Below are 21273 nucleotides of genomic sequence, written 5' to 3' on the forward strand. Positions count from 1 at the left end.
ACATGTTGTTAATTATTAATAATAATGCAGTACTTAAATTTATAATTACACTGTAACAATGACACCTTAAAATGAAGTGTAACCTTGTATGATAATAAAAACTATTAAAATACAGATTTTCACTGAAATGTATTTACACGGTAACACTTTATTTTAGGGTCCAATTCTCACTATTAACTAGTTGCTTATTATTATCATGCATATTAGGATATTGTCTGTTTATTAGTACTTATAAAGCACATATTAATTCCTTATTCTGCATGATCATATTAATCACCCAATACCTAAACTTAACAACTACCTTACTAACTATTAATAAGCAGTAATTAGGAGTTTATTAGGGCAAAAGTCGTAGTATATGTAGGCCTATTCCACAGAGTGTGACAACATGCCCCGCTAGTGCCAAGCTAAGCTGAATAGCCTAATATTGACAGGACTAAACAATGTGACAACTAGCCCCTATTGGGATTTTTGAGGATAAAATGTACAAAAATGACATGCTCAGATTGAAACGACAGTAAAAAGAAGCGATGCAGAGACGTGGTAATTTGCAGTGTTGGGGGTAACGCATTACAAGTAACTTGAGTTACGTAATAATATTACTTTTTCCAAGTAACTAGTAAAGTAATGCTAATTTTCAAATTTATAACAAAATATCTGAGTTACTTTTTCACATTAATCTGACTGACAGCTCTCCTGCCCCCATGTTGAGAAGAATAAGTGCAGAGGTGTGTGTGTGAACATGATGGTTATTGTAGTTCAAGACTAAATGTGAGCATTTATTTATCTCACTTCAGGGCCGGCCCGTGGCATAGACGGAATAGGCAAATGCTAGGGGCGCCACTCATCCATAGGGGCGCCAAAATGTATTACTGATACTATTTTATTCATATTAATTTGAAATATTACCAAATAAAGCGCAAACAAACTTAACCAAGTCCCCCGCATCTTCCCGGTCCGCCTCATCAATCTCCCCCGCCGAGCTACATGAAGTGCGTCAGAAATATAACGCGCGATCAGTTTATATTTCTGATCAGTTATGGAATTTGTTGTGTCGCGTCGCCTCTCGCCGCATCTAATGTAGACAGGATTGCTTTCATTTTTTAGGGTGCTTGGCTCGCTCCTGGTGTAGACACGGTGAAAGTTGCCTGATAATTTATGACGGATGGCCGAAATGTAGTGTCATAAAAAACAGAAGCCCTCTGATGCAGGCAAGATAAGGGAAACACTGCAAAAATGCTCTTCTTATTTGTCTTTCTAGTCTAAATATCTAAAAATTCTTAAAACAAGATGCATTTACTAGATAAGTAAAATTATATTTTTTCTTAAGTGAATATATGCTTAAAACAAGCTAAATTATCTGCCAATGGGGTGAGAAAAATAATCTTGTTTCTGATTGAAATCTTGTTAATTGTTTCTGTCCCAAACAGAAATAAGATCATTTTTCTCACCCCATTTGGCAGATAATTGTGCTAGTTTTAAGCTAAAACTCACTTAATTTAGATTTTTTTTCCCCAGAAAACAAGAAAAAAAATTATCTAATGTCATTTTACTAGTAAATACATCTTGATTTAAGAATTTTTTGATGTTTGGACTGGACACAAGAAAAAATTAGTAAATAAGAAGAGCATTTTTTGCAGTGTTAAGACAGAGGTAAAGTGATGTAATGAATGAGTTTATTTAACTGCATAGTAGTGAAATACGAATGTACGCTAATTAATTCCAGTTTTACCTTAAACTATATGCAAGCAGCTATTCTGGGTTCTCCAGTGGCCACAGATAGTGTATTTTGTCAAAAAAAAACAATCATATCTGTTTTTTTTCAACGCATGTAATATCACTTTTTTAATAACCTAATGTTTTTAGATTAGATTAGATTTGATTCAACTTTATTGTCATTACACAAGAACAAGTACAAGGCAACGAAATGCAGTTTAGGTCTAACCAGAAGTGCAATAGCAGCAAGTGCAGGATATACAACGTTTGCATAAGTGCAGGACATGGATATGTACTGAATATATTTAAATATATCTATAAATAGAAAGATGGTTATTCCTATAAACAGAATTTACAGGTGAATGTACAGTGAATAATATACAGATGGTTATTACTATAAACAGAATTTACAGGTGGATATGTACTATGAATATAATATAATTTTTGTTTCTTTAATTTTTTTACTCTACAGTTCTGCAGTTTTAAGGGGACATATGGACATTTTAAAATGTTTTTGCCGAAATTAGTAATGATATTTATATACAGGTGTATTTAAAATAGCAAAATTTTATGTAAATTTCACATTAAATATCTAAATTTCTCAGTTTAATTCATGGTGAAAACATGAATGTGCATATTAGTGGAAGTTTGCTGCCATCTACCGGAAAACAAACACTTTTGCTAGTTCTCAATAGTCTGTGCATGAATGCTAGATGCAATTACTTGTTATTTGTGTTTAGGCTGTAATGTGGCGTAGGTGCTATTTTTGTATAGTTTAACTATCATCAGCCTTTTAAAGAAATTAAATAATAATAATATCATGAACATAATGACGGGGTAGAATGGACTGGACATCATATAAAACAACAACAATAAAAATTAAAAAACATCAATGCATTAAAAAAATAAAACAGTACCAGTGTTTCCGCAACTTAGAATGAAAACATGTGGTGCTAAACCTTGATACAAGGGGCACCAAGTAAAATCTTGCCTAGGGCAGCAAATTGGTCAGGGCCGGCCCTGTCTCACTTGCACAATAAAGATTCTGTTCTCCTCAAAATGAATAAAATCAGTCAAATGCAAAATCAGAGTACTATGCAAACCTCCAATAATTAAATGTTAAATAAAACAACTATTTTTATGCATAATCTACCTTTATATTTAATTTACCAATGTCTTGCTGCTGACCTTTGATGATGAAAATTACTAGATTTTTTGTTTTTATTGGTAAAACTTTTTTCTCCTGCGTCCTATTCTCCCATTATCCAGAGCTGCGCCCTCTACTGTTCATGCGGGAATTTGCATTTTTACCTCAGCCTGCGGCTTATTATTTCAATTTTGGTGTGAAGAGGTCTTTACCGTTGCACGAAAATATAACTTATTTGTTATAAAACAAAACTAAAACTAAAACAAGCCCAGCCCAGGTGAGAAAAAGTAACGCAAAAGTAACGTAACGCATTACTTTTCTTAAAAAGTAACTAAGTAACTCAATTAGTTACTTTTTAAGGGAGTAACGCAATAATGTAATGCATTACTTTTCAAAGTAACTTTCCACAACACTGGTAATTTGTTCAAATATCCCGTGACAACATGCCCCGCTGCAGCAACACACACCCTGAGAAACGTTCACTGAAGTGTGACAACTAGCCCCGGTCTCCGCTATATTTACTCCGCGAGCGCTGGAAAGCCCCAGACAGCAGCAGCAGCAGAGACAGAAAGAGGAGGTAAGATGACGGATCCCTCACTTTCTCCCGCAGGTCCCGCTCCTCGTCCAGCTGCGCCTGCAGGAACTGCGCTCTGTCCTGCGCCTCGTCCGCCTGCAGCTGCAGACTCTGGATCTTCCTCTTCACGGCGTCTAAAGACTTCACAGACATCCCCAAACCGGCATACAAACCGCCGAGCGATCCGCGAACGTCAAGCGCAAAACGTCTAGGTGAAGAACTTCATATATAAAGAGCGCAGATGCGGATCCAAACTTTCCATCGGCGCGCGGCGCTGCAGAATGAGGAATCCTGGAAAAAAGGGCAGGAATGCGCCCAAAAAAAAAGAGTCCAATCCCAGGAAGAAGATGCGGGTTTCGGATGACATTGGGGGTGGTGTTCCTGTTTGACTTCTGATACTATTATGTGCTGACTTCTGGACATATTTGGTGTTTCTTATGAATGACGACGTGTGATTACATCAGTAAAATATTAAATGCGCTGATTTCCCCCCCCCCCCCCACACTACACTTGGGTTAAAAACAACCCAATTTGGGTTGAAAATGGACTAACCCCGTAATTGGGTTGTTTTAACCCAGTGAATAGGTTGTTTTAACCCAGCGGTTGGGTTAAATGTTTGCTTAAAATAACCCAATCACTAGGTTAAAACAACCCAATTGCTGGGTTAGTCTATTTTTAACCCAACTTGGGTTATTTTTAACCCAGCATTTTTTAGAGTGTATTGTACAATTGAGCCATATATTTTAATTTTTGGGATTTCCACCACATTAACTCAATATAACACGTGCAAGACTTAAAAAAAAGACATTGTAAATGAATAAACGATTTAAACTATACACTCTAACAAATGCTGGGTTAAAACAACCCAAGTTGGGTTGAAAATGGACTAACCCGGCAATTGGGTTGTTTTAACCCAGTGAATATGTTGTTTTAACCGAGAGGTTGGGTTAAATGTTTGCTTAAAACAACCCAATCACTGGGTTAAAACAACCCAATTGCTGGGTTAGTCCATTTTCAACCCAACTTGGGTTATTTTTAACCCAGCATTTTTTTAGAGTGTATGATCAATAAGTTATGACATGTTTTACATTGCTTTAACTCAAAATATGTTAATATGAGATTCAACTCGTTTTTTTTAAAGTCAGTTTAATGTAATTTTAAGTTGAAATTACTTAATAATGTAAGGCAGCAGCTTTGTTTACGGTTGTATAATTACTCTCTAAAAAATGCTGGGTTAAAAATAACCCAGGTTGGGTTGCAAATGGACTAACCCAGTAATTGGGTTGTTTTAACCCAGTGAATAGATTGTTTTAACCCAGCGGTTGGGTTGTTTTAACCCAGCAATTGGGTTTTGTTTTAGACAAACATTTAACCCAACTGCTGGGTTAAAACTACCCAATTGCTGGGTTAGTCCATTTTCAACCCAACTTGGGTTATTTTTAACCCAGCATTTTTTAGAGTGTAACAAAATTAAATAAGTTAACTATAAGTTAACATGCTTGATGAGTTGGAAATATACACCGATCAGGCATAACATTATGACCTAATATTGTGTTGGTGCCCCTTTTGCTGCTAAAACAGCCCTGACCCGTCGAGGCATGGACTCCACTCGACCCCTGAAGGTGTGCTGTGGTATCTGGCACCAAGATGTTAGCAGCAGATCCTTTAAGTCCTGTAAGTTGCGAGGTGGGGCCTCCATGGATCGGACTTGTTTGTTCCGCACATCCCACAGATGCTCGATTGGATGAAGATCTGGGGAATTTGGAACTCAAACTCGTTGTTGTGCTCCTCAAACCATTCCTGAAGCATTTGTGCTTTGTGGCTGCGCATTATCTGCTGAAAGAGCTTTTCACAAAACCAGAAAATATGCATGAAGATAGAACAGGTATAGTTTATTTTAATTTACGGTTATAACTTACCGTATGTTGTCATCTTGCTTTTATGGCTATTGCATTTGTGTTCGTACTGTATTGCAAAAAATGTGAAAGGCTTGAGCGCCTCCCAAATGTGCTCGACTACAACAACTCTTCCTCTTCTCAGCCATTATTGTGTGTTCCCGGGGGCGGGTTTATGTACATTTTAGGGTTAGTGATGTCACTAAAGAAGCTCGTTGTAGTCCCTACCAGCCGTTTGTTGTAGTCCTAAAAAAGCGATTTCTGTAAAAGAAAATATCTCCCTTTGCTTTGAACTTTGAGCGCTGTAACTTTGCAGATGTTGTTTATGCTCAAACAGCGACACTGCACACTCACTAAAGTAAAAAAAGTCATAATCAACCACCCCTTTAAATCGCATGCATGTGTTATTTACAAGAATACACATGTGAAAATCCACATGTAGCCTACATACAGCTCAAATACTTCTGCTGGGTCGCTCATACACACTGAAAGGAGCTCCATATGTTATCCAGAACACGTATCCTCAGCAGGAAGTGCTGTTGTGATGATTGGCCCTCTTACAGCCGCTATGGGGCGGATCAGACAACTTGCTCCCCATCGAACTGCTGATGAATTTCACATGCTGCATGCGCTCGGAAACACGTTCTCACAAAGTCCAGACAGAAATAGATCCATTGTCTGACTCAGTTAGATATATATAACACGGGTAGTTCTGACATTGTGATCGCATGAGCCTCATTGGAAGAGATTGTAAAATGCGATACACATGTGCACATTTTATATGAATGCTCCATTGCATTACTTGCCAGAATCCAATTATTATTAATATATGCCATTATTTATTAAACTATGATGTGTTACACGAATGCTTCACCCACTGTTATATAAGCAATAAGCCAAGGTGATTTTACCACGGTTAAGAATGTTTGGTAAAATCAGTTTAATGTCTTGAATGGCTTATGGCCTTAATCAAAGAGAGTGATAAATAAATTCCCTGTGAGTGAGAATTCACTGTCTAATAAACCGCATGACTCTATTGCAATAGTATTTGTATTCCATTCAGGGAATTCCAGCATGTGTGGGAGTATTTTTGCAAATGGTTTAGTGAGCTGCAGACGGCTGGAGTGTGTGTGTGTGTGTGTGTGTGTGTGTTTCTCCCCCCAACAGAAGAGTTGGATTCATTAGATTCAAGGGCTAAAGATTCATTGTTTGCTTTAGTTGAATTCCTCACATTCCTGCTCTGTGTGTGTGTGTGTGTGTGTGTGTGTGTGTGTGTGTGTGTGTGTGTGTGTGTGTGTGTGTGTGTGTGTGTGTGTGTGTGTGTGTGTGTGTGTGTGTGTGTGTGTTTGTGTGTGTGTGTGTGTGTGTGTGTGTGTGTGTGTGTGTGTGTGTGTGTGTGTGTGTGTGTGTGTGTGTGTGTGTGTGTGTACTTGTACCACTATCTTTGTGAGGACCGGTTTGAGTTTTATACCATCGGAGTGAGGACAAAGGGTTAGTGTAAGGGGAGAGAATATACAGTTTGTACAGTATAAAAATCATTATGCCTATGGAAAGTCCCCATAAAACATGAAACACACAATGTGTGTGTGTGTGTGTGTTTGTTTTTGTGATGAGGACACAAATTTGTATAATGACACAGGTATTACACTGGTATTACGATATAGACATGAAATATCACATTTAAAATAGCTTTAAAAACATACTAAACAATGTTTTATTAAAAATGAAAAAATGCAGAATGTTTCCTGTGATGGGTAGGTTTGGGGGTAGTGTGTGTGTGTGTGTGTGTGTGTGTGTGTGTGTGTGTGTGTGTGTGTGTGTGTGTGTGTGTGTGTGTGTGTGTGTGTGTGTGTGTGTGTGTGTGTGTGTGTGTGTGTGTGTGTGTGTGTGTGTGTGTGTGTGTGTGTGTGTGTGTGTGTGTGTGTGTGTGTGTGTGTGTGTGTGTGTGTGTGCCTTGTAGACAATGCCACAATGATCTAATTTAGGAACATCTGGATTGTTAAATCTAATTTGTCAATATAATGAAACAGAAACATTTAAAAGAAATAGTTCCAAAACCTAGTGAGCTGCCTTTCTGTCTACTGCCTACATAGGGAGCTTCCTTCTAAGACAACATCCAAACTTTCAATTTCAATTAATGTGGATAAACGTTTGGTGTGTTAGTATGATGCAACGCTTATCATGTCATATTCTAATTAGCATAAAAAACACAAATATGTAGGACAACAACTGTTTTATAAATACATTTGCATAGAATATATATTTAATATAATATTTATACACTGTAAAAATGTTTTTGGTAACATTTTCTATTAAGCCTGTATTTATAAATGCATTATAACACATGCATAATGCCTTATAAACAACATTATTATATATGTCATCTGATAAATAATCATAACAATACATTATAATACTTTCCTATTTGTGGTTATAACTTTAAAGAGTGCAATGCATTATTACATCAGATGAAGCCTGCATTTATAATGCATCATAAGGGAATTCTTAATTAGTGTTGTTATTATTTTTCAGTTTGTTTATGAGGTATTGTGCATACATTATAATGCATTAAGAATATGATGCATTATAAAGGCAGGATTTATCTGGTGTTATAATGCATTGCACTCTTTAAAGTTATAACCACAAATAGGTAAGTATTATAATGTCTTGTAATTGTTGTTATGATTATCTATCAGATGATACAACATATTATATTGTTGTCTATTAGGCATTATGCATGTATTATAATGCATTAATAAAACCCTTATAATGCATTATAAATACAGGCTTCATAGAAAGTGTTACTGTTTTGTTTTTTTTGTGTAAATGATACAAAAATTATTGGACCTTTATATTTATTAGTCTTAGATATTTCAGTCTTTCCAAAGAAATTTCTGAGCAAAACTTGTTTTGTATTTCTGTGTAGAGTATCTAAAGCAATGCATCCTGGGATTAAAAGAAGGTACCTTAGAATTTGCTTCCTTCACATCATTAACTTTGGGAACAGAGTTTATTTCTTCATTTTCCACACAATGAAAACATACAGCGATGCATTCAAGCTATGACTTTAGGAGACTAAAATATTTAATATCAATTCATGCATCAAGCCGTCAAATGTATTTATATAGTGATTTTGACAATACACGTCATTTCAAAGCAGCTTTATATCTTCTATTTGCTTAATATCTTCATGCTTTACAATCACATTTAATAGAGGATGATAATATAATTCACACTTAATAAAAAATTAAGCATTTGAGATTTTCTATAAACATAAGTTTATGCATTCCCAGGGATTGCTGACCAAAAAAAAGGCATGCAATGCAATAAGTCGGTTTGGATGAAAGTGTCTGCTACACTCTCAAAACAAAAAAAAAGTACAAAATTGTACCTTTTATGGTACAAGTGGCCGTCACTGGGGTGGGACCCTTAAGGGTACATTTTTGTACCTCTAAGTCAGGGGTCGGCAAGTTCGGTCCTAGAGAGCTGATGTCCTGCAGAGTTTAGCTCCAACCCTACTAAGCCACCACAGTATAAAACTCATGGCTCCCAGCATGCATTGCAGCATTAAGCATGTCACCATTGTTGAGATTCATATGCTGATTGTTGATATCTGTGCGCGTCTATACTTTTTTTCCCTTAGAATGTATTTAAAAATCAAAATTCAGAATATCTGACCTGTGGCAAGAAAGTATCGTTGGTGAATATTATATGTATTAACATTTTTAGTCAATGATGAGTTAAGTCAAACATTTTTGTTCATTATCATTTTTGTTTATGGCTTCTTTTAATTTGAACAGATTATGTGTTTTGTTAACACTGTCACAAAAACCACAAACTCACATAAAAAGCCAAGCGTCAAACTGCCCAACTAAAGGAAACACTGATCACCATAACGGCGACCAAACATTTTCAGTAAAACATCATCTAAACCTCTGTTAATTCTCAATATGAGCTTCTATAGATATCTTTCAGGGTTGGAGCTAAACTCTGGAGGACAGCGGCTCACTAGGACCGTACTTGCCTACCCCTGCTCTAAGAAAACAATGGTTTAATTGTACCCTAAGGACCAATTGTGTACCTTTAAAGGTACAGTTATACGCTTTGTTGTAACTGTACCTCCACTGTACCTTTTTTTCTGAGAGTGTAAATGCATAATGTAAATGCAAAAAAAATATTGTCATAAGGACTACCTTAATGATCCTCTTATGGTCTTTTTGAAGCTTGACGTAGTTTGATTGTATCAGTTAAGCTTATTATTTATACTATCCCTTTAAAACATCTGTAGCACATTCTCTCCCAGTGCTTTAAAAGAATGCAGCTCTGGGACGGTGGACGTCACGTCCAGACAGTTTTTTACAGCTCTGGCTCTCATGCTTCGCGGTCTGGATTTTCTCCCTGTGGATTTCAGAGGTGGCTCTCGCCCTAAATATCCATTTCCTCTGCATGTGAGCCCGGATTCCACAGCATTCCGAGGTTGTTATGTTAAAAAAAAGGCTGATGAGTTCAAGTAAGCCTTGCTAGAAAATTGCACACTGAAGACGTTTGACGTCTGTGGGGCGTCCGGTAACAGAATGAGTGGGATAGACATTTATCCAAGGCTGTCAGCGGTAGCCGAAAAGGAATGTGGGGAAACTTTTTCTTCCCGTTTTTTCCACATGGAGCTGCTGACAAGCTCCCACTATGATTAAAGCACCTTTGTCGCTGGAATGAGAACAATCTGTCTGAACCTTCCCATTCCAACCAAGTGCAAAGATTTGCCACATGCATATGAAAGCTATGAGGGATCATTATTGTGATCACGTGTTTTTGATTTTGATGATTAGCCGAAAATTATCATTTCATTGAAGGAAACTAAACGGCGCCTAACACTTGAATACTCACGTCTGACGCCTTTTTCTCGGACAGCCCCAGCTTCTCCTCAGCCTCTTTGAGAGCCTCTGAATATTTATCCAGTTCATCTTCAGTTCCTTTCAGTTTCTTCTGTAGACCCAGCAACTCGTCCTCGAGCTAATGAAACAAAACCAACAACAGAACATACGATTAACATGGGCGGTTAGATAGATACACTATATTGCCAAAAGTTTTGGGACGCCTGCCTTTACATGTACATGAACTTTAATGCCATCCCATTCTTAATCCCTAGGGTTTAATATGGAGTTGGCCCACCCTTTGCAGCTCTAACAGCTTCAGCTCTTCTGGGAAGGCTTTTAGGAGTGTGTTTATGGGAATTCTTGACCATTCTAATAGAAACGCATTTGTGAGGTCAGGCACTGATGTTGGTCTTTAGTGCGCAGTCATGTTGGGACAGGAAGGGGCCGTCCCCAAACTTTTCCCACAAAATTGGGAGCATGAAATTGTCCAAAATGTCTTGGCATGCTGAAGCATTAAGAGTTCCTTCCACTGGAACTAAGGGGCCAAGCCCAACCCCTCAAAAACAACCCCACACCATAACCCCCCACCACCAAACTTTACACTTGGCACAATGCAGTCAGGCAAGTACCGTTCTCCTGTCAACCGCCAAACCCAGACTCGTCCATGGGATTGCCAGACAGAGAAGCGTGATTGATCACTCCAGAGAACACGTCTCCACTGCTCTAGAGTCCAGTGGCGGCGCGCTTTACCCCACTGCATCCCACGCTTTGTGACACTTGGTGATGTAAGGCTTGGATGAGCTACTCGGCCATGGAAACCCATTCCATGAAGCTCTACACACTGTTCTTGAGCTCATCTGAAGGCCACATGAAGTTTAGAGGTCTGTAGCTGTTGGCTCTGCAGAAATTTGACGACTTCTGCGCACTGTGACCCTCAGCATGCGCTGACCCCGCTCTGTGATTTTATGTGGCCTACCACTTCCTGGCTAAATTGCTGTTGTTCCCAATTGACCCTTCGTAAAGACCTGCCCCCTTTAGTTACTGTTGCTATGTCCGACAAGCCATGGAGCTCTCACACCACACACGTTCTCACATCGCGGAGCAAAGAGGACACTGACAACACGCAGACAGACAGGACAGAGCAAGTTACTTTTAATATGAAACAAAGTCTCAACTTTGAAATTGTCATTTTTTTAAAGAAATGTAAACAATAAATAGCATTTTGTGGCTCTTTAATGTGTCGTGATTGCTGTAGCGCCTCAGTTAAAGCTGCTCGTGAACCGATTATCTATTCCTTGTAGTTCATTGATAAGCACAAAATAAACTTGAATGAACATTAAAAGAAATGTTGCTTCAACCGCGGAAAGACGTCAGCACACACCGTTTTTCCAAGTTCAAGTCCACAAAGTTAATCTACGAACTGTCCTGACTGCTTTGTCGGACAAAACGGCAGATGTGGTGATGTGATTGGTCAGATCGCCTGACAATCAAACTTGCGGCGAAGGGTGAATTGCTTCCACTTTGTTATAACACCACTAACAGTAGTGAGGAAATGGACTTATTGCACAGGTGATAGATGATAGACTTTTCTCCAAAACACGTTGGCCATAATTATTGGCACCCTTTTATTAAATACTATTTGCTACCTCCTTTTGCCAGGATAAAAGCTCTGAGTCTTCTCCTATAATGCCTGATGATTTTGGAGAACACCTGACAAGAGATCAGAGACCATTCCTCCATACAGAATCTCTCCAGATCCTTCAGATTCCCAGCTCATCCCCACTCATTTTCTATAGGGTTCAGGTCAGGGGACTGGGACAACTATGGCCGAAGCTTCATTTTGTGCTCAGTGACACATTTGTGTGTTGATTTTGATGTTTGTTTTGACTCATTGTCCTGATGGAAGATCCAACCATGGCCCATTATAAGATCTCTAGCAGAGGCCATCAGGTTTTTATTTTTTGTCTATTGGTATTTGCTAGAATCCATGATACCATGTATCTGAACAAGATGTCCAGGACCTCCAGCAAAAAAATAGGCCCACAACATTAAAGATCCAGCAGAATATTTAACCGTGGACATGGGGTACTTTTAAATACAAAGCTCTTTGTTTCATCTGACCACGGAACTAGGTCCCTTTTGAATTTCCAGTCGTGTCTGACACTGAATTTGGTGGAGTTTGAGTCTGGATGAGCAAGAAGGATTTTTCTTGAATCCCTCCCAAACAACATGGGGTGATATAGGGGCTGTTTGATTTTTTTTTTTTTAAGGTTTTCTGTCCCCAAGACTCAACTAATCTCTGCAATTATCCATCTGTGATCATTGGAGAATCCTTTCTCCTCCTCGCCATGCATTAGGACGAAATAGACACACGTCCTTTTCCAGGCAGATTCGTAACATCTTTAGTTGATTGGAACTTCTTAAGTATTGCCCTGATGGTGGAAATGGGAATTTTCAATGCTTTAGCTATTTTCTTACAGCCACTTTCTATTTTGTTCTGCAAATTTGGCATTTGTGTTTCCTCATATTCATTCTCCTGTAAAACAAGAAGTCATAGCTAGACAATTTCATGCTCCTAGTCACCCTGGTGTGCTAAAAAAATGTACTTTAGAGATATGTTACACATAAAAAATTCTTGGGTGCCAATAATTGTGGCCAACGTGTTTCGGAGAAAAACATTTATTTCATAATGTGATTTCCCCCTGACTTTCCATTCTTTTACTTCAATGAAAGGGTAGGTTTTTAAGATTTTTTTTGAATGATTGATCAAAAGGATAAATGATGCAGATTTATTTTTACAGCCGTCTTTGATCATAATTACCAGGGGTGCCAATAATTCTGACCACCACTGTAGACAGCATATGAAAGTGATATCGTATATCATTGTTTAACCTTCATTGCCCTTTCCAGAAAGTTCATATGTGTTGATAGCTGAGTGTATTTTCAGATCATGCAACTACACGACTCTCTGCAGGCCATGAATATGAAGCACACAGCTCAGCATTATTAACCTGTGATCAGGTCCTCAGAGACGCTGATATTCCCGTTTGCACAGCTGAGTCAAACACCAGTGATGTCCGCCTGGGTTAATGTGCTGTCATACTGAGAGGGGATTCATTATATCTGACACATGTATGCAGAGCGGATCTGTGCTGGAATTCTGTTTGTGTAATTCTAATTCTGGAATCTGGATCATCACTTACATTCCATTAACACCTCCAGTAAACAGCTATATATATATATATATATATATATATATATATATATATATATATATATATATATATATATATATATATATATATATATATATATATATATATATATATATATATATATATATATATATATATATATATATATATATATATATATATATATATATATATATATATATATATATATATATATATATATATATATAACATGTAGGCTATTACAGATCAGGGGCCGGATTCACGAAACATTCTTAAGAATGAAATTATTCTCAACTGACAATTTCTTCTTATTTTCTAACTTAAGAAAAAATATAAGAATATTTTGTATTCCCAAAAACTTTTCTTAAGAATGTTCTTATCTTTTTTTCTTATGATTGTTCGTAAGATAAAATGTAAGAAGTATTCATATTCACGAAAAGAATGTTCTTAAAAATCATAGTAAATAACTTCTTAAAGTTAGGATAATCTCCAACCTTAAATACCCAAATGTAAGATGTTTAACTAATTTATTGGGTTGTTTCAAATATTAAGCATTACAACATAACAGTAGCTAGCTAAATATAATATTTATAACTAATAGTACCATATGGACGAGTATAAAACCAGCAACCAGCAAGAGTCAATAGCGGATGAGAAACCCAGCGTCAGGGCCGGCCCTGACCAATTTGCTGCCCTAGGCAAGATTTTACTTGGTGCCCCTTGTGTCAAGGTTTAGTACTACACGTTATCAGTCTTTGGAAACACTCGTACTGTTTTATTTTTGTAATGCATTGATGTTTTATTTTTATATTTATTGTTGTTGTTTTATATGATGTCCAGTCCATTCTACCCCGTCATTATGTTCATGATATTATTATTATTATTACTATTTATTTTTTAAAGGCTGATGATAGTCAAACTATACAAAAACTGCACCTATGCCACATTACAGCCTAAACACAAAGAGCAGGAGTTCATCTAGCATTCATTTATATTTATGCATTTGACAGACGCTTTTATCCAAAGCGACTTACAGTGCACTTATTACAGGGACAATCCCCCTGGAGCAACATGGAGTAAAGTGCCTTGCTCAAGGACACACTGGTGGTGACCGCTGGGATCAAACCAGCAACCTTCTGTGTGTCAGTTCCACCATCTCAGCATTCATGCACAAACTATTCATTGAGAACTAGCAAAAGTGTTTGTTTTCCAGTAGATGGCAGCAATATTCCACTAAGCTATGAGCATTCATGTTTTCACCAGGAATTAAACAGAAATTTAGATATTTAATGTGAATTTTACATAAAATGTTGCTATTTTAAATAAATCTGCATATAAATATCATTACTAATTTGGGCAAATACATTTTAAAATTGATACACCCCCCTAAAACTCCCTTAAAACTGCACAACTGCAGAGTTAAAACATTAGGCTATTAAAAAAGTGATATTACATCCGTAAAATATTTTAATATTATTTATTTTGTACAAAATCACACTGGCTGTGGCCTCTGGAGAACCCAGAACAGCTGCTTGCATAAAGTTTAAGGTAAAAATAACTGAATTAATTAGCAAACATTAGTATTTTACTACTATGCAATTAAATAAACTGTTCATTAATTTGCCTACATCACTTTACTTCTGTCTTTACACTGCAAAAAATGCTCTTCTTATTTAAACACAAATATTTTTCTTGTTTACAGTCCAAATATCTACAAATTCTTAAATCAAGGTGCTTTTATAGATAAGTAAAATGACATAAGACAGTTTACTTGAAAATAAAATCAAAATGAAGTGAGTTTTTGCTTAAAACAAGCAAAATTATCTGCCAATGGGGTGAGAAAAATAATCTTATTTCTGTTTGGGACAGAAACAAGATTTCAATCAGGAACAAGATTATTTCTCTCACTCCATTGGCAGATAATTTTGCTTGTTTTAAGCAAAAACTCTTTTTTTATTTTCAAGTAAACAAGAAAAATATCTTGTCATTTTACTTATCTAGTAAATGCACCTTGATTTAATAATTTTTAGATAAACAAAACAAAAATACTATGTAAGAAGAGCAGTGTATCCCTTATCTTCCCTGCATCAGAGGACTTCTGTCTTTTTTGACACTACAATTCGGCCATCCGTCATAAATAATCAGGCAACTTACACCGTGTCAACACCTGGAGCGAACGGCCAAGCACCCTAAAAAATGAAAGCAATCCTGTCTGCGTTGGATGCGGCGAGAGGCGACGCGACACAACAAATTTCCAACGTTAAACTGATCGCGCGTTGTATTTCTGACGCACTTCAAGTAGATCGGCGGGGGGAGATTGATGAGGCGGACCGGGAAGAGGCGGGGGACTTAGTTAAGTTTTTTTTGCGCTTTATTTGGTAATATTTCAAATTAATATTAATAAAATAGTATCAGTAATACATTTTGGCGCCCCTATGGATGAGTGGCGCCCCTAGCATTTGCCTATTCCGCCTATGCCACGGGCCGGCCCTGCCCAGCGTAATTTAAAAATACTACTATTAATGTCACAAATTGTAGTTTTAAGACTTTTCAGGTGAGAATGTACTTGTTTAAAGATTAAATCTGTGGTTTATTTACTAAGAGAGCGCCTATTTGACAATTTTATCTGCTGTTTTCGGAGTTGTGAGCTCCAGTGGATCATCTCTGAGATATGATTCGTCTTGTGTAGATCTAACAGCCGATCTTTGGTATCCGAGCAGCGTTCTTGATAAACGGCTAGGCTCGCATAAAATAAAGATTTTACAGACACGCACATTAAAAACACGACATTGAGTGATTAACTCCCGTTATTAGGGCTGTGCGATATTGAAGAATAATGCGGTATGCAATACCTTGTTAAATAATGCGATATTCGATATGCGATACGATATTGCTTTAAGTGTGTAAAATCTATTTAAATGATATTTAAAAAAATATTTAAAAACTGAGAATGATACCATTTACTGTATGTGTTTCACATTCTTTCTGGGAAAAGAAAGCATCGGTAGCCTACAACAGTGACCAGCAGTGTTTTAGCAAAAATTAATGTTGCAAATCTGGCAATATAATTTTAACTTCTTTCTTCGGGGCCGGATTCACGAAAATCTTCTTAAGAAAGAAGTTAAGAAAATTCTTAAGATAAATTCTTAGAAGTTCGTAAGAGTGTTCCTAAGTGCAATTCTTGAAAAATTCTTAAGAAGTTCTCAAATATTTTCTTAAGAACGTCTTTTAGTTTTTACTTAAGATGAAAATAAAAGGTGTTATTTGGTGTTATTTTATTGAAAGGTATTACTGAAGACTCGCTGAATGAAAAACACCTCAAAGCCTGTCTTTTGCGCTTCCTGCAGATTACCGGCGATATCATAATAAGTGTGCAGACTATTTTCGTCGTGACTGGCTTGACGGGAGTAAATCGCTCAATGACGTGTTTTTAATGTGCGTGTCGGTAAAATCGTTATTTTATAAGAGCCTAGCCGTTTATCAAGAACGCTGCTCGGGTACCAAAGATCGTCCGTTAGATCTACACAAGACGAATCATATCTCAGAGACATCAGAGCCAGCGGCAGAAGGACTGGCCGAGGAAAGGCTGCTCTCGCCGGGTTAATGAGCGCTGAACACCCGCTGATCCACTGGAGCTCACAACTCCGAAAACAGCAGATAAAATTGTCAAATAGGCGCTCTCTTAGTAAATAAATCACAGATTTCATCTTTAAACAAGTACATTCTCACCTGAAAAGTCTTAAAACTACAATTGGTGACACTTTAACAGTAGAATTGGTATTTTAGATAGGTTGGAGGTTATCCTAACTTTAAGAAGGTATTTACGATGATTTTTAAGAACCTTCTTTTGGTGAATATGAATACTTCTTACATTTTATCTCAAGAACAATCATAAGAAAAAAGATAAGAACATTCTTAAGAAAAGTTTTTGGGAATACAAAATATTCTTATATTTTTTCTTAAGTTTGGAAAATAAGAAGTAATTGGCAGTTAAGAATAATTTCATTTTTAAAAATGTTTCATGAATCCGGCCCCTGGTTGTAGACCTGTCACCTGCATTATACATTCATCCATTTTGGAGAAGAAAAAAAACGCTTATAAAAGTAAATTAAAATAGTTAAGACGTTTTTGGCTTGATATGGCAAATTCATAAAATGTCAGCCATGATTTGAATGTTCTATTAGAAAATCTCTTTAAAGTATCTATGTAGAATTGAGAAATCCTCGTTATTAGCGACATCTGTGGCCGTTAAGTGAACTGCCACCGGAAACTCACTGCTCGTGCTCGGATGCTCGCACCCGCGAGTCGCGCACACATATCGCACAAGAGACTCAATGCCCTGATATACTCACGGCGAAGTTTTTGTACATCTTCACTTAGAAGTAAAATAAGTTGGAAAAACATTTGCAGTGATATGCACACATCCAGACCCCAAACACACGAGGTTTATGAATATGTAAATATGTGCCGCGCCTGCGGCCTTTCCTCTAAATAACGATATAAACACCAACAAAAATGACAGCAGTGAGAAACAGCGGTTAATAAATCATCTGATCATAGCGATATGGATATGTTTACACCAGCTCTGCGGTTCACCGGCATCATGTCGACAGATGAGGTAATTAAAATTACGCTGTTTGATTATAAAGTATATTGAGACTATAGTCTGTATAGCTCTGGATATGTGAGACTATAGTTTGAATGAATCCCCTTTCTGTGCATGATACATCGATTGACATTACAGTAAGAATGGCTCTTTTTGCATTATCCTGAACATTCATTTAACGTGTAATTGACGTTATGAGAGGGTCTCGGGAGCGCGCATAACCGTCATATTTTGATTTTCCCGGGCCCTTCACTTAAAAATAGGTCTACAGGCTTTAAACTAAGGTCTCGTTTTTTATGTTTCATTAAAAGCTGTTCACACATTGGTAATACTAATACTAATAGCCTACTACTACTGATATATAGCCCCTTTAAAATGGCCTTGAGTGAACTGAGAATGTTTAGAGTAGAGGCATAGCTCCGGAGTGTTTGGGAATGTCGGGAGGTTTGTGGGATGCTGCACTCCAGAGACATGTAAACAACCCCAAACACACATTCGGGCCCAGAGAAACAGCTGGCACGCTTATGGATTATTCCTCCTGCTCCCTATAGCCCTGTACCATCCCTCGCTGGGTTCTGAGAAAGCCTGGAATGTCTGGGAATGAAGCCAGAGTTCCCAAACTATCAGACCTTAAACTATTCAAGCAGCATATTGAGAAAAAATATTCAGAATTAGAGATTTCTTTGGCTGATATATCTCATTTATCCATTTTACATAGGCTGAATTCAGATATAGATAGATAGATAGATAGATAGATAGATAGATAGATAGATAGATAGATAGATAGATAGATAGATATAATGATAGAAAGATAGAACAATGCATAGATAGATAGATAGAATGATAGAACAATGCATAGATAGATAGATAGATAGATAGATAGATAGATAGATAGATAGATAGATAGATAGATAGATAGATAGAACAATGCATAGATAGATAGAACAATGCATAGATAGATAGATAGATAGATAGATAGATAGATAGATAGATAGATAGATAGATAGATAGATAGATAGATAGATAGATAGATAGATAGATAGATATAATGATAGAAAGATAGAACAATGCATAGATAGATAGATAGATAGAATGATAGAACAATGCATAGATAGATAGATAGATAGATGGATAGATAGATAGATAGATAGATAGATAGATAGATAGATAGATAGATAGATAGATAGATAGATAGATAGATAGATAGAACAATGCATAGATAGATAGAACAATGCATAGATAGATAGAATGATGCATATATTGATAGATAGATAGATAGATAGATAGATAGATAGATAGACAGACAGACAGACAGACAGACAGACAGACAGACAGACAGACAGATAGATAGATAGATAGATAGATAGATAGATAGATAGATAGATAGATAGATAGATAGATAGATAGATAGATAGATAGATAGATAGACAGACAGACAGACAGACAGACAGACAGATGGATAGATATAATGATAGAAAGATAGAACAATGCATAGATTGATAGATGATAGATGGATAGATAGATAGAACGTTGCATATATAGATAGAACGATAGATAGTTAGAATGATAGAAAGATAGGACAATGCATAGATAGATAGATAGATAGATAGATAGATAGATAGATAGATAGATAGATAGATAGATAGAATGATGCATATATTGATAGATGGACAGACAGACAGACAGACAGACAGACAGACAGACAGACAGACAGATAGATAGATAGATAGATAGATAGAATGATGCATATATTGATAGATGGACAGACAGACAGACAGACAGACAGACAGACAGACAGACAGATAGATAGATAGATAGATAGATAGATAGATAGATAGATAGATAGATAGATAGATAGATAGATAGATAGATAGATAGATAGATAGATAGATAGATAGATAGAATGATGCATATATTGATAGATGGACAGACAGACAGACAGACAGACAGACAGACAGACAGACAGACAGACAGACAGACAGACAGACAGACAGATAGATAGATAGATAGATAGATAGATAGATAGATAGATAGATAGATAGATAGATAGATAGATAGATAGATAGATAGATAGATAGATAGATAGATAGATAGATAGACAGAATAACGACCTTGAGGTAAAGGCACTATACAATATTTAGTTTCGTAAGTTTTTAAGATCATGAAAACACAATCTCATTGACGTGTTTCCAAACTTTTAAATAAGTTGTATATCAGAGTAAAGTGCAGCATAATCTCCTGACAGTTCCTGCTCAACGGGACCACAGGGGCTTCCTTCACTCAAACCTCAGGTCCTCAATCTGATGTCCTCCTCTCACCTGTTTGCATTTGTCCTCCGCTGATTTCTTATCAGACTCAGACTGCTCCGCCCGGTCGATGGCGTTCTCCTTATCCAGCTTCAGCATCTGCATCTTCTTCTTAATCGCCTCCATTTTGCTGCGTTTGCTCTTGGGGAGTCTTACCAGAGAGAGAAGGAAGAAGAAACTGAGAGCTGCTGGAGAAAGAGAGAGGAATCACAGCGGATGAGGAGGTGGAGTGAGGCGGAGAGCGAGGAGAGTCTCACTGAAATCTAACACTGAGCCGACGGTTTAAACCTGAGTTTGAGAGACAGGTCCCTGGTGGCCTCAACACACACACACACACACACACACACACACACACCCTCCTCAACCAAACCTTTTACCCACAGAACGTCTCAAAGTCAGCCGATTCCCATATTAGGAGTGAGACGTGATCTTCTGGATGAGGGTTTACTGGCTCCTCATGCTTCATTCAACAACTCAAACTTTAAAACACACTCTTATCATCTAATAATGCTTGCTCCAAAAGAGCTTCTCGTCCTATCAGAACACACTGACTTACTTCTTCAGATGACATGAAGTCTGGTATTTAACACGCATGATTTAATCAATATAATAAATAGTCAAATTTCATTATTTAGCCAATCACACCCAAAAAATTGAAGCCTGTTTTAAGATTTATGAATTTCAATTGTATCAAATTGAATTGATTAATCCTTACATATTATTCCCATATAATTTTAAATGAGTAAAAAAAACTAGAGTGTAATAAAACATTTTGTAAATGTGATTCACATTCATAAAAAAAAAAACAATGGAAATATGTTTACACTGATGATTTTATGTATTCATGAATACCAATTGTTCCATTAAAGAGTTATACAAAAATTAATTAATTCAAAATGATAATATGTCAAGGATTATTCTACTCAATTTGATGGGATTTTACATTATTGAAATACAT

The 21273-nt window shown here is 36.8% G+C and overlaps 1 protein-coding gene across 5 annotated transcripts in view; it reads right to left on the reverse strand.

Moving 5' to 3' along the window:
* tpm4b (tropomyosin 4b) overlaps window positions 1–20795 on the reverse strand; it is a 36347-nt gene extending 15552 nt beyond the window's left edge. For 2 of the 5 annotated variants that reach the window (XM_079819843.1, XM_079819844.1), the window contains exon 1: window positions 3462–3727. In XM_079819843.1, coding sequence (XP_079675969.1) covers window positions 3462–3590 — 129 coding nt within the window. In that variant the 5' untranslated portion in view covers window positions 3591–3727. Of the gene's footprint in view, window positions 1–3461; window positions 3728–10216; window positions 10343–20327; window positions 20504–20603 lie in introns of those variants that run through there. The other 3 variants (XM_079819840.1, XM_079819841.1, XM_079819842.1) reach the window with 3 other exon arrangements.
* Window positions 20796–21273: the final 478 nt, after the last annotated feature.

Source organism: Gobio gobio (assembly GCF_949357685.1).
Source record: "Gobio gobio genome assembly, chromosome: 6".
NCBI lineage: Eukaryota > Metazoa > Chordata > Actinopteri > Cypriniformes > Gobionidae > Gobio > Gobio gobio.